We start from the raw sequence: 19,006 nt of genomic DNA, 5'->3' as shown, positions 1-19,006 counted from the left end.
GCAAACAATGTGTGCACTCCGACAATGACAACAGGAAGACTGGAATAATCTTGAATTAATTAAAATAAATGACCGTAACCAAAGTTACAAACATTGTAGATTAGTTATAAAAAAGAGAAAATTGGGCCATCTGGTTTCCTTAATATAAGGAATTTGAAATTATTTTGATACTTAATTAAGTACATTTTAGCAATTCCATTTACTTTTGATACTTATGTATATTCAAAACTAAATAGGTTTAGACTTTTACTCAAGTAATATTTTACTGGGTGACTTTCACTTTTACTTTAGTCATTTTCTATTAAGGTATCTTTACTTTTACTCAAGTATGACAATTGAGTACTTTTTCCACCACTGCCATAATATTTTATACAATGTTACAAGTTCGCTAGCACAAGCTTTGTCTAGCCAATGTGATGTATAGGATATCATTTTTTTTATCAGGATATTTTCTACCTGAAGGCTGCATGTTTTTATTTGTTGGCTTTATGTAGGCTATTTGTACATAATTGGCAGTGGCAATAGAAGTTACTTTTTAGATCTGAATCATTTTCGTTTAGATTTGGATAGAATTTTGATTAACCACATGACAATGATTTTGCAAACAATTTGGGATTTTGTAATCTGGTTCAGTAAAGTGAACTTGCAGGAAAGTGTGCATATCTCCAAGTACAGCTCAGACCTTGCATATGCACAACTTCTAGTGTTTGATCAATTGTATTGCAAGCAAATACTGTTCTTATGGGGAAATGGAGGTTTGATGCACAGGGAATTCTAATAATACAAATATTTAAATGTGGGTCTAATGATAAAACAGATGCATTTGCTTTTGGTAAGGAGATCACATAGCAGTATGTAGCCTAATATGTTTCTTTTACATGTATTATATAATCCTAAATCTTAATGATATATTGCAGGACATCTCACCTAGCACATTTGGTTCATTGGAAGTTGCGGGAACATATGTTTTTGGCTTCCCATTGGTTCTGGGAATGAAGCCATAAGTTTCCTGACTTTTTGTTAAACGTTCTGAGAACGGAAGTGAAAATTTCACCTGTTCTGGGAACATTAATTTTGAGGTTCTGAGAATGTTTTACTATGGTTCCCTGAAAGTTTTCCTGGGAGATTTTATTCATGTTCTGAGAACAGAAAATATAGGTTATTTGAACGTAACGAAATAACGTTATGAAAACAGGTTTTATTAAAACATGTATTAACACTGCTAGCTTTGAACTCCAAGCACAGATATGACATATGGGCTGCGTTTACACAGGCAGCCCAACTCTGATATTTTTTTACTCATTGGTCTTTTTCCAATCCGATCAACTCTGAAAAGAGCTGATGTGAAAATATCTGATGTGATTTCTTAAAAGACCAATTGGTAGGGGGAAAAAATCTGAATTGTGCTACCATGGAAATGAATTTGCTTTGGCATTAATCAAGCAAACACAATTATTTTTAATTGTGGGTTCCAACCTATGATCTTCTGTTCGCTACCCATGGAATTAGTCCACTACGCCACCAGGTTGGTTCTAGCATGCCATGTTTTTAACTCATATAAAGCTGTTCGTTTTAGTCTATTCAAAAATACCTAATTTCAAAAGAAACAAGCACTCATTAAGATCAAGCGTGGCCAACACCTGAACACACTTAACAAAATACAGGATACAGAGAGTCTTGTTGATGCTGAGAACGGAATGTATGTTTTTATAAATACCATTATTAGAATGTTCTCTGAATGTTGTTAAAGTTTTATTCTGTTTTTTATGTAAAAAAAAATATGTTCTTAGAACAATGTGAGAATATTCCCAATGTCAAACCAGTTGGAGAACATTCCTAGAACATTACCAAAATGTAAATGAAATGTAACCATGTTTGAACTTTTAGGAAACATACTGTTAAAATAATGAAATACCAAGAAAATCATGTTTTTTTTATGACAAGTTCCTTAAATGTGTTGAGAAAGTTTCTTTGCTGATTCAATAGCCAAGAAGCATCCTCGAAATTAAATAGACTTCAAATATGTGACAGTATGAGTAGGCTACAGTATTGTTGTAATGCGGGTCGTACAAAGGGGACCAAGGCGCGGCGTGTGAAGTGCTCATATTTAACTTTAACAAAAGCGACCGTCAACAGTTCTGTCAGGTGAACATACACTAAACAGGAAACAACTACCCACAAACAGGAAAAAACACCCCTACTAAATATGACCTCCAATTAGAGGCAACGAGGAACAGCTGTCTCCAATTGAAGGTCAACCCAATAAACCCCAACCTAGATAGACAAACTAGAAATCCAACATAGAAATAGAGAACATAGAACAAACACAAAAACACGCCCTGTCATGCCCTGACCACTCTACCATAGAAAATAACTACTTATATTGGTCAGGACGTGACAGTACCCCCCCCCCCCCCAAAGGTGCAGACTCTGAATACACACAAAAAAACAAAAGGAAGGGAAGGGAGAGTGGAAAAATGTCTATGGCGGCGGCTCTAGTTCCGGGCGTAGTACCCCCACCGCCCGCTGATCCCCCCGCTTCTGTTTGTCCGGAGGAACCAGACCATGAATCATCGGAGGCCTCAGACCGCCAACCGCCGCCGAAGACTCTGGGCTAAAGGCCGCCGCCGAAGACTCTGGGCTGCAGACCACCGCCGAAGGCTCTGGGCTGCAGACCACCACCGAAGGCCGAGTGCTCACAGCAGGCACTGGCTGTACCGGGTTATGGAGGCGCATTGGAGGGAGAGTGCATGGAGCAGGAACAGGACGTACTGGACTGGGCAGGCGCACTGGAGGCCTGGTGCATGGGGCTGGCTTTGGAGGCGCCAGACTAGTAACACGCACCTCAGAGCTAGTGCGGGGAGCAGGAACAGGACGAAATTTTGGGGCTGCCTCTCGTTCTTCCCCGGTAGGCTCCGATATCTTTCAATTACTTGCCCCCAAGTCCAGTTTCTCCTCTCCATCCATTCCATGTATGACCAGGTGTCCATCTCTGCCTGGGAACGCCGCTTGATCCAGTCATGGTGGGTAGTTCTGTAACGCGGGTCGTACAAAGTGGACCAAGGCGCGGCTTGTGAAGTGCTCATATTTAACTTTAATGAAACACTTTAACAAAACAACAAAAACGACCGTCAACAGTTCTGTCAGGTGAACATACACTAAACAGGAAACAACTACCCACAAACAACAGGAAAAAACACCCCTACTAAATATGACCTCCAATTAGAGGCAACGAGGAACAGCTGCCTCCAATTGAAGGTCAACCCAATAAACCCCAACCTAGATATAGACAAACTACAAATCCAACATAGAAATAGAGAACATAGAACAAACACAAAAACACCCCCTGTCACACCCTGACCACTCTACCATAGAAAATAACTACTTATATTGGTCAGGACGTCAGGCCTAGGCTGTTTGCAGTTATTTCGGCATATAGCCTAAAACAAAAGTGGACGTTTGAGCAGTTATTCAAATTAGCCTACATCACTGCAGTTTACAGCTTATAGACAATAATTGTATGCTCACTTGGTAACAATAATACATTCCTTATTGCACTTTCTTGTTGTAGCTTAGGTGGAATAATTTTCTTAAATATAAGCCTGATCAATAGGGAAGCTTTGCGTGCCCCGGGGATCGCAGAGCACAGTCTGGAGTAGTGTTGGTCCCATGTTTCATGAGCTGAAATAAAAGATCCCTGATATTTTCAATATGCACAAAAAGCATATTTCTCTCATATTTTGGGAATATCAAGAAGCTGATTAAACAGCATGATCATTACACAGGTGCACCTTGTGCTGGGGAAAATAAAAGGCCACTCTAAAATGTGCAGTTTTGTCACACAACACAATGCCAAAGATGTCTTAAGTTTTTAGGGAGAGTGCAATTGGAATGCTGACTCCAGGAATGTCCACCATAGCTGTTGACAGATAATTGAATGTTCATTTCTCTACCATAAGCTGCTTCCAATGTCGTTTTAGAGAATTTGGCAGTAAGTACAACTGGTCTCACAACTGCAGACCACGTGTAACCACGTCAGCCGAGGACCTCCACATCTGGCTTCCTGCGGGATCATCTGAGACAAGCTACCCGGACAGCTGATGAAACTGAGGAGTATTTCTGTCTGTAATAAAGCCCTTTTGTGGGGAAAAACGTATTCTGGGTGGGTGGACCTAGTGGGTGGGCCTATGCCCTCCCAGGGCCACCCATGGCTGCGCCTCTGCCCAGTTGCAGCGTACTGCGGTGCAGCTTGCATGGTGCCGCTGAATTCTATGGCACCTTATTTAAGTGTGAACCACTGGTACCATTAATGCTAGTTATATTTAGAAACAATTGATAGCCTTCAATAGTGGCTGTACTAGAGAATAATAAAAACCTTAGTGTAACAGTTTTAGTAAGTAATACTGAAGTCGTTCACAATTATCAGTTTCTATTTAGCATAATCAGTTCTCCAACTCCCCCTTGCGCTGGTCTGGAGCAATGAAGTGGTAACGCAGGGTACCATATTAACCACAAATTACCTCTAAGTCCCTCGGCATAATCGCAAAACTTTTAGCGGAGCAACCACTGTAGGTTACTGTATCTGAGAGCCTTTATCACTCATCCAGTTTATCACTGTCTGCTCTGCACCCTGCCCTACCTATGTTGTCAGAGACAGTGTGTAATGGAAAGACAAACAGCCCAGGACAGTGACGAATGGACCAGGGTTGGACACCAAGATAAGACTGTCACGAACCAGCTCGAAGTTCGTAACAAAAAGGGAGACAATGTGGAGATAAGGAATAACAAAATATTTTTATGAACTGAAGTAAACTAAATATAATTAACAACGGTGTGTGTAATCAGTAGTATAAGTGAGTGGTTACGTGCATAAATGTGATAATGAGGGGTGTTGAAAGGTGCCATCACACACAAACACAAAAATGCCACAACCAAAATCTGTGTCTGCATGGAGAGAGTCTCCTCAATGAATGGGGAACGAGATGCATTTATCCCGGGACACACCCGAACCCAGGTGTGTCCCATTTCACTGACAACCCTCCCGGCTCCGCACACCGACATCCTATTAAGGAAAATGAGTGGGAGGGTCGTCACAAAATATATTTGTGTTTCATTTTTAATCAAAGGTCCATATTATTATTTTTTATTATAGTTTTGGCATTTTCTATGCCGTATTGGATAGAGTTTTCGCAAAAAAAAAAAAATCGTCAGTATGTGATCAAGAGGCAGCAGTTTAGACTGCTAGACAACCCTAGGCCATAGTCTTAATACATATTTTCAATTGAAGGACAGATTTTGTAATATAATGTAAGCTTATGTTTCTGTGCAGGTAGCCTAATCCATATGTACTGTATACATTACCATCAATTGGTGTTTGTGAAGGTACATTATGCATGAAACAAATTACATTTATTGTCAGTTAGGCTTAGGTAGAAGTAGGGGAAACAGATCTTGAATCAGTTGTTAAATAAAAGCAATTAAAGTAAAAAGGGATCCCATTGGACTGAGAGTTTGTGGGGCCAGTCATGTGACATCTTGTAACAACCAGTTCTTTGTGATAAGAATCTAGCAGTTAGGTAAAAGAGTAAGTAAAGAAAGCTCCCAGTTTACCTCAGGGTGTTCTTTTGAAGATAACAAACCACGAAAAGTGTAGGAATGTTCCTTTTGTTCTCTCTTCCAGCGAAGCCCTGGACCTTTTCCTGTTCCAGGTAAAAACACCACACCTTCACAGAATGTTTTTTCTCTTTTGCTTCTACTGTAGTGTATTATCCGTGTTTGCTCTCAGAGGCCAAGGCAAACAGGACAGGTTCATCAGTGAAATGTGACGACATCATATGGAAACTAAAGCCCTCCTGATAAGAAGCTAGTTGTTACCTCAATTACAATATATAGTAGGGCTGTGGTGTCACCCTAATGGACTATTATTCTAGAAATCAGTCAACAGTAAGAAGTATGTAAGGAGCCATAGATTGGACTTTTTCTAAAGAGGAAGTCTGTTGGCATACAACACACACACACACACACACACACACACACACACACACACACACACACACACACACACACACACACACACACACACACACACACAATATATAGAGGCCTATGGTTGATTTTATTATTGTGCCCTTTACTTTTAACATCTCATATGAAATGGTGTTGTCTTTTCCAGATGTTCATCTTTGACCGGCCAGGGATGTGTGGCCTGAGGATGGAGGTGTGGAGTGATGTCGTTGATGCCACACCCTGGCAACTACAGGAGACCATCTCTATCAGGTTAAGTGTTCAAACCGTCACACACACACACACACACACACACACACAGTTCATTTTGGGTGTTTCAGATCATTTTTCTGCCCAGTACAAATGAATGGTAAATAATGTATTGCGTCATTTTAAATAAGAATATAATATGTTTTTAAACACATTCATGTTGATGCTACCATGATTACGAATAATCGTGAATAATGATGAGTGAGAAAGTTACAGAGGGTCAAAGGTCATGCCCCCAAGAGATGCTAACCTCTCACCATTAGCAATAACAGGGGAGATTAGCATGTCTTGTGGGTATGATTTTTGACCCTCTGTAACTTTCTCACTTATCATTACTCACGATTAATTCAAGACTATTCATAATCATGGAAGCATCTACATTAATGTAGAAGTGTTTAGAAACATATTATATTCTTATTTACAATAAAAGTGACTCCAGAATGACACAATACATTATTTCCATTCATTTCTATTGGGTGGGCCTATGCCCTCCCAGGCCCACCCATGGCTGCGCCTCTGCCCAGTCATTTGAAATCCATAGATCAGAGAGCCTAATGAATTTATTTCAATTGACTGATTTCCTTTTATGAACTGTAACTCAGTAAAATCATTGAAATTCTTGCATTGTGCGGTTGCCTAAAAGTAGGCCTAAAACTTCACTAAAATGACCCGAAGCGACTTTTCCTCTGCTTCTCCAAAACAAGACCTCAAAAATGGTTGTGCATTATGTCCCATGCCATCTGTTGTAGGCTTTAGACTTAGCTACAGTATTTTAATGTAACCGCAAATAAATTGACGATAAATGGGCTCTGTCAAATTTCCTTGTTGTGTCAAGAAGGAGATTCGATTTAATCTGGCCCGAGTGCCCTGGTAGGTGTGTTTTGCACCAGGTGAAAGTTGATTGCATTCATTTTGGAATCTGGCTGCCTCCCGGGCGTTAGCCAGGTGCCCTGTTCAAAGCCCACGGCAAAGTCAGTTGTCTTCAGTTCGGAAAGTCGGAGCTCTAGGAGGAGGCCAGAGTTTCTGACTTGGAATTCCAAGTTGAATGACCGTTCAAAACTGTTTTTTCCCCCAGTCAAAGCTCGTTTCTTTCAGAGTTCCCAGTTGTCTTGAATAAACTAAAGTCGGAGGCCGGAGACTTTCAGGTTCCCAGTTCCCAAATTCCCAGTTGTCTTGAATGCAGCAATAGGCTGACTAGGCCTACAAAATTGACACAAGAGGGCGCTAAAATACAGCAAATTGTGATTTTCATCTATTGTGGCACAAGAGGGGTTCTGACTGAACTTTGATACACAATGACAGAAAATCAATTTCACTGCATTTCCTTATTGTTTGATAGTATTTATGGAACAAATTTACTATAGGAATTTTCTATTTATAGTAGAAGAATATCATATCACTTTATCTTGCCTTTGAAAGTCACCAAAAGCAATTGTTTAGTACAGTTGCAGGTAGAAAATCATATTTTTGCTAAATAACTTAGAATAACCTAATTTCCCCCAGAATAACATATGATAATGAACAGAACACGAGATAAACACCAGCACAGTCTGGTATCACTTTCCCAGATCAGTTGAATATGGATGCAGCTCTATGACATCCGCAGAATGATGCGGGGGTAGGGTGCACGTCACAAGCAGCATATATATGAATAAGCACCCTCTATCTGTACCTTTAAACCCATATAGATTACTGTATCTGAGAGTCTTTATCACTCATCCAGTTTATCACTGTCTGCTCTGCACTCTGCCCTACCTATGTTGTCAGAGACGGTGTGTAATGGAAAGACAAACAGCCCAGGACAGTGACGAATGGACCAGGGTTGGACACCAAGATAAAACTTATCTGTGTTTCATTTTTTATCAAAGGTCCATATTCAAAAATGTTTTAAGTTAGTTTTTGCATTTTGTATGCCTTATTGGAAAGGCAAAGGGGGATACCTAGTCAGTTGTACAACTGAATGCCTTCAACTGAGGTGTGTCTTCCGCATTTCAACCAACCCCTCTGAATCAGAGAGGTGCAAGGGGCTGCTTTAATCGACATCCACGTCTTCGGCGCCCGGGGACCATGATAGAGTTTTTACAAAAAATCGTCAGTATGTGATCAAGAGGCAGCAGTTTAGACTGCTAGACAACCCTAGGCCATAGTCTTAATACATATTTTCAATTGAAGGACAGATTCTGTAATATAATGTAAGCTTATGTTTCTGTGCAGGTAGCCTAATCCATATGTAGTTTATACATTTACATTTACATTTACGTCATTTAGCAGAGACGCTCCTATCCAGAGCGACTTACAAATTGAATGATGGGTTTTATGGTATGTGAAGCAATGGTGGGCAATGCACTGTCTGTGATGACCACATCAAGCTTGTGACTACAAACTTATTGGATGCATTTGCAGTTCAGTTTGGTTGTTTATACACTACCATCAATTGGTGTTTGTGAAGGTACATTATGCCTGAAACAAATTATATTTATTGTCAGTTAGGCTTAGGTAGAAGTAGGGGAAACAGATATTGAATCAGTTGTTAAATAAAAGCAATTAAAGTAAAAAGGGATCCCATTGGACTGAGAGCTTGTGGGGCCAGTCATGTGACATCTTGGAACAACCAGTTCTTTGTGATAAGAATCTAGCAGTTAGGTAAAAGAGAAAGTAAAGAAAGCTCCCAGTTTACCTTCATGTTGTTCTTTTGAAGATAACAAACCACAAAAAGTGTAAGAATGTACTTTTTTTTCTCTCTTCCAGCGAAGCCCTGGAGCTTTTCCTGTTCCAGGTAAAAACACCACACCTTCACAGAATGTTTTTTATCTTTTGCTTCTACTGTAGTGTATTATCCGTGTTTGCTCTCAGAGGCCAAGGCAAACAGGACAGGTTCATCAGTGAAATGTGACGACATCATATGGAAACTAAAGCCCTCCTGATAAGAAGCTAGTTGTTACCTCAATTACAATATATAGTAGGGCTGTGGTGTCACCCTAATGTAAGGAGCCATGGATTGGACTTTTTCTAAAGAGGAAGTCTGTTGGCATACAACACACACACACACACACACACACACACACACACACACACACACACACACACACACACACACACACACACACACACACACACACACACACACACACACACACACACACTTTCAAAGAACTACCATAACCAGAATTCTTCCTTCTAAGGAAAGTGGAGGACCAGTTGTGCTTTTACTTTCGCAGTTCCACAAAGAGTTCTGAGTGATGGGTTTTATGGTGTGTGAAGCAATGGTGGGCAATGAACTGTGATGACCACATCAAGCTTGTGACTCTACCAAGTTATTGGATGCATTTGCAGTTCAGTTTGGCTGTTTCAGATTATTTTGTGCCCAAAAAATATCAGCACCCCTACTTCAAAGTAAAAAAAAAAAAAAATGGTTTTGCTCAGTATTTGAATTATTTATTTGATACAATCATTATCGCTCGTCTTTATCAAGGGTGTCAAGTGTGTTAATGTGGTTTAATGACCTGTTAAATCCCCCTCCAATACATAGTCACCACAAAGACACCCATCAATCAAAAATAATGATGTACGAAAACACCTGTTGCATGTTCACTGTCCATGGCGTGTCAGAGTGAGTGTTTGGTTTTGCTAGACTGGCGATGAATATTTTGTGAACTCAGACTGACAGGTTTCTGATTAACCATGACCGCTTCGCCTTACACTTAATTGTATTGGGCAATTCCATGCCAGCATGGCTCAAAAATATTTTGTGTATCTAAGATTGTTCTGGCAGTTCTCACATAGAAACCGCATTGGTAGAAAGCATGTTTGATATGCTTTTTACATTTGTAACACAAACCATTTTTGAGAAAATGATGATGAAAGTGGCCATTCTAGGCCCTTTTTAGATCAAATCATGCCCCCTGTAAGACCCAATGATCTGAGAACCGTACATGATACAGACAACACCTTGCCCACTGGGCACAGATGCCAGTTCAACGTCTGGTTTTGATTTACATTTGGTTGAGTTGTCAACTAACGTGAATTCAACAAAGATGTTTACCTTGTCATTGGATTTAAGTTGAATGTGTTTTAAAATGTTTTATTAAAAGAAGACTGGTGCCACTTTAATGTGTTCAATGAAGAAGTTCCGGATGGCATTCCATTAAATTGTGATGTTGTGGTCCCACCCCTTCCCAGCTACAGACTGGAACAAGGTTTTGAAGAAATTCAAGAGTAAACAGGAAGTTGGCCCTCATAACTTCCCCCTCTCCACAATAACTATTCCATCCCTTTCTTCACCAGGATGTGTTTTTATCAGCTAGTGAGCTAATTTGTCACTGGTATTCTGAAAACAGACTGATCGACTAGTTTACTTGATGACTGCTGAACGGGCAGGCTAAAATAAGAAACAGAAGTTTATGCATTGCTGGATAGTGAACCATGCCGAAAAAGCCTTTGTGCAAAGAATTACAAGAAGTTATCAAAGAACCCTAATGTAGTGAAACATTTTTAAAAGCCTTTATTCTCTAAGGATTATACTGGCAAGAATATACATTTACTGACTAATTCTGAAGCTTACTGACTGGCTAAATGGTCATATATTGTATGTAACTAGCTAGTTAACAGGCATGCTAACTGACTTACTGTCTAGCTAACATCGTCTCTGCTCGACAACGTGACAAACCTATGGCTCTTAATCTGGTTTGAGGTGTATTTGTTCTGGTCAGAAGTGTGCAGTGGGGTTCTCCCTTGATGAGCACAGACTCCTTAAGCAAAGATCACGAGAGGAAACACAAGAGAGAGAGAGAGAGAGGTCACTCATGTAAACACCCTGACAGGAGAGGAGAGACTGGGAGTAGTGGCCCAGCTTACTGTAACTATGCTGATGACTGAAAGTGTGGTTTAATGTCGGGGGAGGTTCATCAGCAGATTGTTTCACCTTCATCAGGTGTGCCAGTACTCAGTCAGTCATCAACACATGGAGCCAGTTCTTGTAAATCAATATCATTTCTAAGAATGTATTTATGGGAAACAGCAGCGTGGTCTTTTATCAGCATTTCAAACTACGTTCTGGTATAATGTAATTATTGAAATCATTTTTAATTCAATTAATCAAATCAAATCCAATTTTATTTGTCACATGCTTGTAGACCTTACAGTGAAATGCTTACTTACAAGCCTTTAACCAACAATGCAGTTTTAAGAAAAATACCCCCACATTTTTTTTTCAATAAAAGTAACAAATAATTAAAGTGCAGCAGTAAAATAACAATAGCGAGGCTATATAGAGGGGGTACCGGTACAGAGTCAATGTGCGGTGGCACCGGTTAGTCGAGGTAATATGTCCATGTAGGTAGAGTTATTAAAGGGACTATGCATAGATAATAACAGAGTAGCAGCAGCGTAAAGGGGGGGGCAAGTAGTCTGGGTAGCCATTTGATTAGATGTTCAGGATTCTTATGGCTTGGGGGAAGAAGCTGTTTAGAAGCCTCTTGGACCTAGACTTGGCGCTCCGGTACCGCTTGCCGTGCGGTAGTAGAGAGGACAGTCTATGACTAGGGTTGCTGGAGTCTTTTTAGGGCTTTCCTCTGACACCGCCTGGTATAGAGGTCCTGGATGGCAGGAAGCTTGGCCCCAGTGGTGTACTGGGCCGAAAAACACTACCCTCTATAGTGCCTTGCAGTCGGAGGCCGAGCAGTTGCCATACCAGGCAGTGATGCAACCCGTCAGGATGCTCTTGATGGTGCAGCTGTAGAACCTTTTGAGGATCTGAGGACCCATGCCAAATCTTTTCAGTCTCCTGAGGGGGAATAGGTTTTGTCCTGCCCTCTTCACGACTGTCTTGATTACATACTATATGCTGCTGAAAGGTGATAACAATAGTTTCACAGATTTTGAAGAGAGCTGAATATCCACAAAGGTGACATCTTCTCAGAAGACATAATCCGCATTCAATGTTGCAATCATTATTAGCACATTAGGTATAGTCTGATGGTAAGTGATGCTGATTCTAGTGAACATCAGTGCATACTCTCAGTTCCTCTATTTTCTAAGAAAGTGAACTCAAGAGTTTTGAGTGGGCAGTCGTGTGGGACTTTCTAGAGTTTGGTTATGAGTAAGAGAGGGTAAGAGTATGTGGGGGATTTGTGAGGGGGTGTCTGTGTGTGCGTTCATGTGAGTGTGCAAATACAAGCATGTTGGATTTTTGAAGCGAGAAAATAGAAAACTCAAAAGACATCACATTTTGAAAAACAACATGTTTACTGTGCTACATTTATTACAAAAGTATCATCAAAATAATCTCTGACATAAAGTATCCACATATCATAACCTTGGTCCAAAAAAAAAAATACATAGACAAAACTACAAATGTGTATACAAAAACAATTATAATTCACACAGTATTAATGTTAGAACAGTTCCACCATTTTAGGTTTTTGGTAACAGAAACCTTGGTGCGCATGGATCTATTTCTGGCTTTTTCCAGTGAGAGCGAAAACGTACAGCTCTCGTATGAGGTACTTTTGTCAATAGTTTTGGTAAAATAACAAGAGTCGAGAGCCATTCACCTGAGTGTATATATACAGTGGTACTAGGAGCAGACAGAGTAAAGGGGCAAGTGCAGTACAGGCTACATTGGGTTCATTCTCACATACTGAATGGTTCATGCTCTGATTCAGATGACACTCGCAACTACAGTAACACCAGTATAGAGGACAAATGAAATAAAGCTTTATCGACAGTGGGTAGATAGCAACTAAATCAAAGAGAAAGAGCTAGAAACACAATGGTATTTCAGGATATATTCAAAGAAATTCAAATAAAAATACACTGTCTTAAAATGTTTTAACATACAAAAAGACACAAAAAAATAGAGAAACAAACGTTTTTCTTTTTATTGCTAGTTTCTGTGCAGAAGTATGTACCCCCAATACATCACTAAATGACTCACAGGAAGTCCTGAGAAGCTATTTGTATTGAACCGGAACATTATAACATTCTGACTGCTTTTAGTTTGCTTTCCTCTCTTGTTACATTACATTAGAATACACTATTTAAGTTTCAAAAAGTTATGCTACATAAGTTAGACCCGTTTATTCTCATATTTTATTTGATTCTTGTTTTTTGGCAAACGCAAATACATACACATAGTTTCAAGATCCCTGATCTACCCTTTTTAGCAAAAATAAATAAATACGCACAAAGATTGTCCGGTAATAAAACATCAGATATCGCAGTAATAGTTTGTGGCATTGGTCCAACGGTTTTCCCAGGAGTAAGCCTCCTTGGAAGTGTCAAGACGTAACATTACGTTAACAAGAAAAATAATCACTCAACTGAACAAATATAGCTGACAAACTCTCTCACACATTCTATGTAAATTACACCTGTGAACCTGAGTGAAACTCCACAGCTAATAAGAAAACACCCTTAGTTAGGGTGGAAGTGCAATCACTGAACACACTGGCCATGTCTTTGAATAGTCTTTGTTTTGGTGCTGCTCTCTTATTGGCTTTCCATAGTCTCTCTTCCCCTCGAGGAAATACTTCTTTTTCCGTGACGACTTTATCGATTGTGCTCTGGCTTTTCAGGAGGTAGACCCTTAAAATGTTTCTTATTTCTTACCCCTCCCCACAGGGGTCCTTCTACTTCGCCTACTGCCCTTGCGTCTTCACCATTGGCCGGTTGTAGAGGCGTACCACACTAGCCCTCTCCTGATAGGCTGAAGTAGAAGTGTGCGATGACGTGGTGGGAGGAGCTGGGGCGTTAATGGCCGCCGTGAGGGCCTTGAGCAGCAGGGTGGCTTCACTCTGGTCCTCCTTGCCCTCTCGCCCTTCCAAGCTCCGGGCTACCCAGCGCTCTACTGCAGCTTCCAAATGGGCTGGTCCTGCCCCTTCAGGCAGAGTGTCCGCCTCGGGGCTGGTGTCGAAGCGCTCGACCAGCTCGTGGATGTGGGTGTGGGCATGGGAGTTGGCGTGGGCCTGGGCAGAGGCGGGGCAGCAGCTGCGCTGGTGGATGAGCAGCGAGAAGCGGTGGAGGAAGGCGTGGGTGCAGAGCGGGCAGCAGTGGGGGCGGTCGCGGGCAATGTGCAGACGTTGGTGCAGCTTGAGGTGGATGTACTGGGTGAACTTGGTGCTGCACAACTTGCACTGGTAGGGCTTCTCACCCGAGTGGAGCCGCAGGTGGGTCCTGAGGTTGCTGGTGCTGCTGAAGCGCTTGTGACACACCTATATGAATAGGAACAGATAAATAGGAAAGTTCAGGTTAGGATGATGTTGTGATAGTGATATCATTAGAACAACTGGGGGAAACCTGGCTCCTGGGTTTCTATTGTCCCCCAGCCAGACAGGGCCTTCACTGGTTGCGTGCTAGCAGGGTATGACCCTACACTCTTAGAAAAAAAGGTGCTAGAACCCCATAGGAGAACCCTTTGAACAACCATTTTTGGTTCCAGGTAGAACCCTTTTGAATCCAGGTAGAACCCTATTGGGTTCCATGTAGAACCCTTTCCCCAAAGAGTACAGCCTGGAACCAAAAAGGGTTCTACCTGGAACCAAAAAGGGTTGTCCAAAGGGTTCTCCTATGGGGACAGCCGAAGAACCCTTTTTTCTATAAGTGTAGACTGCTTCTTTTGAGTGGGAGATCACTGAACCCTACCATGAAAATCAACACAGGACTGAGGTCATGATCACACCCACATAGTTATAAAATAGTGTTCAACAAAAGCCTAGGGATTCCTTACATCACAGGGGCAGGGCAAGGTGAAAGTCATACTGGCACGCAGGGGTGTGTGTGTGTGTGTGTGTGTGTGTGTGTGTGTGTGTGTGTGTGTGTGTGTGTGTGTGTGTGCGTGTGTGTGTGTGTGTGTGTGTGTTTTAGAGCTGAAGTAGACTGGAAAAAGCAGATCAAAACGCAAACATACCGTGCACTCGTGTGGTTTCTCTCCGGTGTGGACCAGGTGGTGCTTCTGCAGGTGGGCTAGCTGGGTAAAGCTCTTCTGACAGAGGTGACACTTGAAGGGCTTCTCTCCACTGTGAACTCTCAGATGCACCTAAAAGAAAAATGCCTCGGTTAGATAGGAACCCACAATAAGACAGGAATAGATTGGGCCTCCAAAGAAATCAAAAGGACCACCTATTTCTATAAGATCCTCACCTTGAGGTTGGACAGTTGTCCGAAAGTCTTGATGCAGACGTTGCATTCGTACTTGATCTTGCCGTTCTGTTTCTTCAGGGGGTAGGGGAGGGATTTGTAGCCAGGGGCAGCAGGTGGCGAGGGGCTGCTCTTTGGCATGGCCAGGCTGAGGTTCATGGCCTCCTCACAGCCACAGGGTGACGGCAAGGGTGTCTGGTGCTCCTGCTTGGGAAGGGGAGAGAGCTCTGGGGTGGCTGGGGCCCCACAAGGAGGTGACATATTTGGGGTCCTCTCCTTCAGCCCTCCCTGAGTAGCTCCTGGGTAGGGCAGAGGCACTGGGAGCAGACCAGGCTGGTGGGTCATGGAGGGGTATGGAAGTCCATCGCTACTCGGGTAGCTGCTGTACTGCAGAGGGCCCCCGGAGGGGAGCATCCCAGGGAATGGTGGGGGGTACTGGGGGAGGAGGAGGTGAGGGTAGTGGGGGCTGCTGTATGGGGGGAGAAGCTGGTAGGGGGTTTTAAGGGGTCTGGAGGGATGGTAGAGGGGGTAGGGGGACACTAGGCCCTCTCTGTGGCCGTAGAGCCCGTGGAGGTGGAGGTTGCGGGTCGGGGAGGGGGCGGTAGGGTGGCACTCGGGGAATCCGTAGACGTGAGATCGCAGGTTGGGCTCTCGCAGGTCGGGTTGAGGAGAGGGGATGGGTCCCTGGTGGTCCTGGGTCACCTTCTCATTCTCTATCTTCTGGCTGAAGTCCATGATTTGGTCGTCTGGCGTGTCGGGCGGAGTGTCTCTTTCCAGCACCTCCACGTCAATTCTCTCCTCCCCTTCATCCTCTCTCTCGTCTCTCATCTCCTCCTTCTCTTCAGATTCTCTGACATCTCCGATAATGTGTTCTATAGAAGAAGAAAAAAACACAAGGTCAGACATAGTGGTTGGGTTTGAGTGTGTATGAAATACACTGTAAAAACAATTGTCAACCTTGACAATCCACACAATAATACAACTTCCATTCGTCCTTTGTGCAGACCTAATGAGCAATTATTCACTTATCACTCTGTAATAGGACAGTATTGATTGGCAAATGACAAAGTTCACAGTCTTAACGAAGTTAGAAGTGACTGTAATGACGCACCACACTCACACTCGAGCTCTCACATCCTCCCTGGCACTCCCTCTTATGGTAAAGGATGATGATGGTTTCAGTTTTTAGATGAAACTTCAAAGAGTTCATGGTTTCTGTCTGGCACTATGATAGCAATGTTGTCATTTTGATGTGTGGGTGTATGTGGGTATGTGTCATGTAGGATTTGTAGTAAAACAAAGAGCTTTCATTTTTTGGGGACGTTTCTGTCGCAAGGTTTCAATTACCTCACAAGCGTCTTTCTCAGGACCGCAGGAAGAAATACATTTGCCATTTAGTTAGCTTGTTCTAAGTCCTACTTATGTTTTATGTGAGTAGCTGTGTAGCTTAACTGACGCATTACTCGCTGTTTAACAGAAATTGCCTTACAACCAGGATTAAAGGGAAAGTCAAACCACTGCAGGCTACAATAGTGCATTAAACCATGCACTAGTGATAATACAAAGCTTAGGCGTGAACTTTCAACTGTCACCTGTTCAGTGCCAACCTGTTCTTTGAAAAAATTGTAAGCCATTTAATTAGGCCTATAAATTGGTCATTTTAAACCAAATGTGTTTGGATAGACTATTTAAGCTACTTTTATCCTTTATTGCTTTGTTTAAATTTTAGAGGCCTAGCCTATTTACTAAAGTCTTTATCAGGGGTGTCCCCAAGTGTGTGGAGTACACAGTAAAAAGAACTGTCAATGCAGTTGCCATTGTAGCCTAGTCATCATTAGTCAACAGGTTGAATGACTGTGTAATGTAATTATAGTTTAAGAGGGCATGTCTCCTTACAGAGTTTCTGGCAACAAAACTAGTTGTCATATAATGAATGGACAACTTGCCATACCTGAATTCACAGCTGACTTTGACTCATGGACTTTACTTGACCAGGCATTGTTGAGATGACTTTTCTACTCCTTTGGAGATTTTCCCTATGTTGTGTAAGGAAGAGTGAGTGTGTTTGTGTTTGTGGGTGAGCTGTCTTCTACATTAAGGCAGGTGTAGCCGTGTATTGTCTTTTGTCAGTAAGTCTCTCACCCAACCATGACTCAGTATGTATTCCATAACAATGCCACCCGCTCCAAAAAGGGAATAAGACAGGAAGCAGTTTCCGTCACACTCAGTCTCATTGTTTACCATCTAATAAACTCAGATCTTATCAATATGAGAAGTCTGTGATCGGACAAAAATGGCTCACCTTTGCGTCATCTTATCGAGCAGACACACACAGAGAGATTTAAATCCCCTTTTTTATCTGATATAGGTATGAAAAGAAAGCTGTCTCACTGTTCGTCATCGTTTCCTCCTAGAGACAAACGCACACACCTGGCTGTCTTTTACTACATTGCCCTCTCACTCACTAACAGTTTTTCATTGAGTGTCATAACATAGAATAGTGCTTTATTGTAGAGCCACAGAAAAGAGAGAGCTAGAGAGGAGATGGAAAAGCAATTCAAGGAGAGCATAGAGAGAAAGATGAGTGCAGAGGAGAGAAGAGTAGAGGATGGGAAAGACGAAGGGAGAGGGTAGAGGAGAAAGAAACAAGGAGAGGAGTTGAGGAGAGTGAACAGATGAGAGGAGGGCAAAAAAAAAGAATCAAAGATGGTACTCACTTTGTTTGAGCTCGTCACCCGGTTGGCTGCACAGTCTCTGGGCGAAATCTTGGCTGTACCACACCAGAAGCTCCTGCTTGGGCTCCACGGGCCGGCTGGTGTAGAAGTAGATGTCACGGCCATTCTGGCACGCCACCAGGTTCTGTTCGGACAGCAAGTGCGCCGGGTTGACGTAGCGCATCCAGTTGCTGCGCTGTAAGTCATAGCCATCGATGAAATGGTATAGCTGCCTGCCGTTATAGATCTGGGAGGGAGAAGAGGGGAGAGTGAAATAAGAATAAAATGCAATAATAGAACACACACACACACTTGTATTTAAACGTAGTGTAACATCAGTTAGTACACAACTTTGTAACCGACTGACCTCTACTGTATTGTTACATTCACTCACGACTGTAATATTCACTGTAGCCGTTGAGCTGCTGAGCTGACAGACATTGTCACAGTATATAGATAGAAAGCATAGTTCACCTCTGCCATGTACAGAATAGTCTCCTATATCCTCTTCTAATGATCTGGTTCTTGTTCCACCTGGGTTGTTTCTTGAGTGTGTGTCCCGCGCACTGTGTGTGCGTGTGTGTGTGTTCCTGAACTACTGTCACTGTCTGGTGTGAAATCAACTCTGTCACTGCTTTTATCAGCTGCTAGTTAGACTGACGGAGAGGGGGCAGGGCAAAGAGGTTGAACGCATGCCCAGACAGACAGACATTTATTTTTCTCTTTCTCTTTCTTTCTCTCACACTCTGGTTGGGGGTTTCTCTCAACATGCCCAGACTTGAATGGCTGCTTCCCATTAGGAGATACAGCATATCACCATATTGTCAACCATAGGCATTTCCATTACATTTCCTCACTTGTCAAGTTGTCAATCACTTATTAAA

The 19,006-nt window shown here is 42.2% G+C and overlaps 1 protein-coding gene across 1 annotated transcript; it reads right to left on the bottom strand.

Moving 5' to 3' along the window:
- Positions 1-12,497: 12,497 nt before the first annotated feature.
- LOC115175983 (PR domain zinc finger protein 1) lies at positions 12,498-18,753 on the bottom strand. Its single transcript, XM_029735694.1, has 5 exons — positions 18,597-18,753; positions 18,126-18,369; positions 15,412-16,280; positions 15,179-15,307; positions 12,498-14,483 (listed from the first exon to the last, which is right to left on the bottom strand). Exons 1-5 carry the CDS (start codon positions 18,603-18,605, stop codon positions 13,911-13,913), a joined length of 1,824 nt encoding a protein of 607 aa, XP_029591554.1. The 5' UTR covers positions 18,606-18,753; the 3' UTR covers positions 12,498-13,910.
- Between the last annotated feature and the right edge of the window lie 253 nt (positions 18,754-19,006).

The sequence above is a fragment of the Salmo trutta genome, chromosome 36 (genome assembly GCF_901001165.1).
Source record: "Salmo trutta chromosome 36, fSalTru1.1, whole genome shotgun sequence".
Taxonomy (NCBI): Eukaryota; Metazoa; Chordata; class Actinopteri; order Salmoniformes; family Salmonidae; genus Salmo; species Salmo trutta.
Note: the sequence above shows the minus strand (reverse complement) of the source record. Positions and strands in the feature narration are given on the sequence as shown.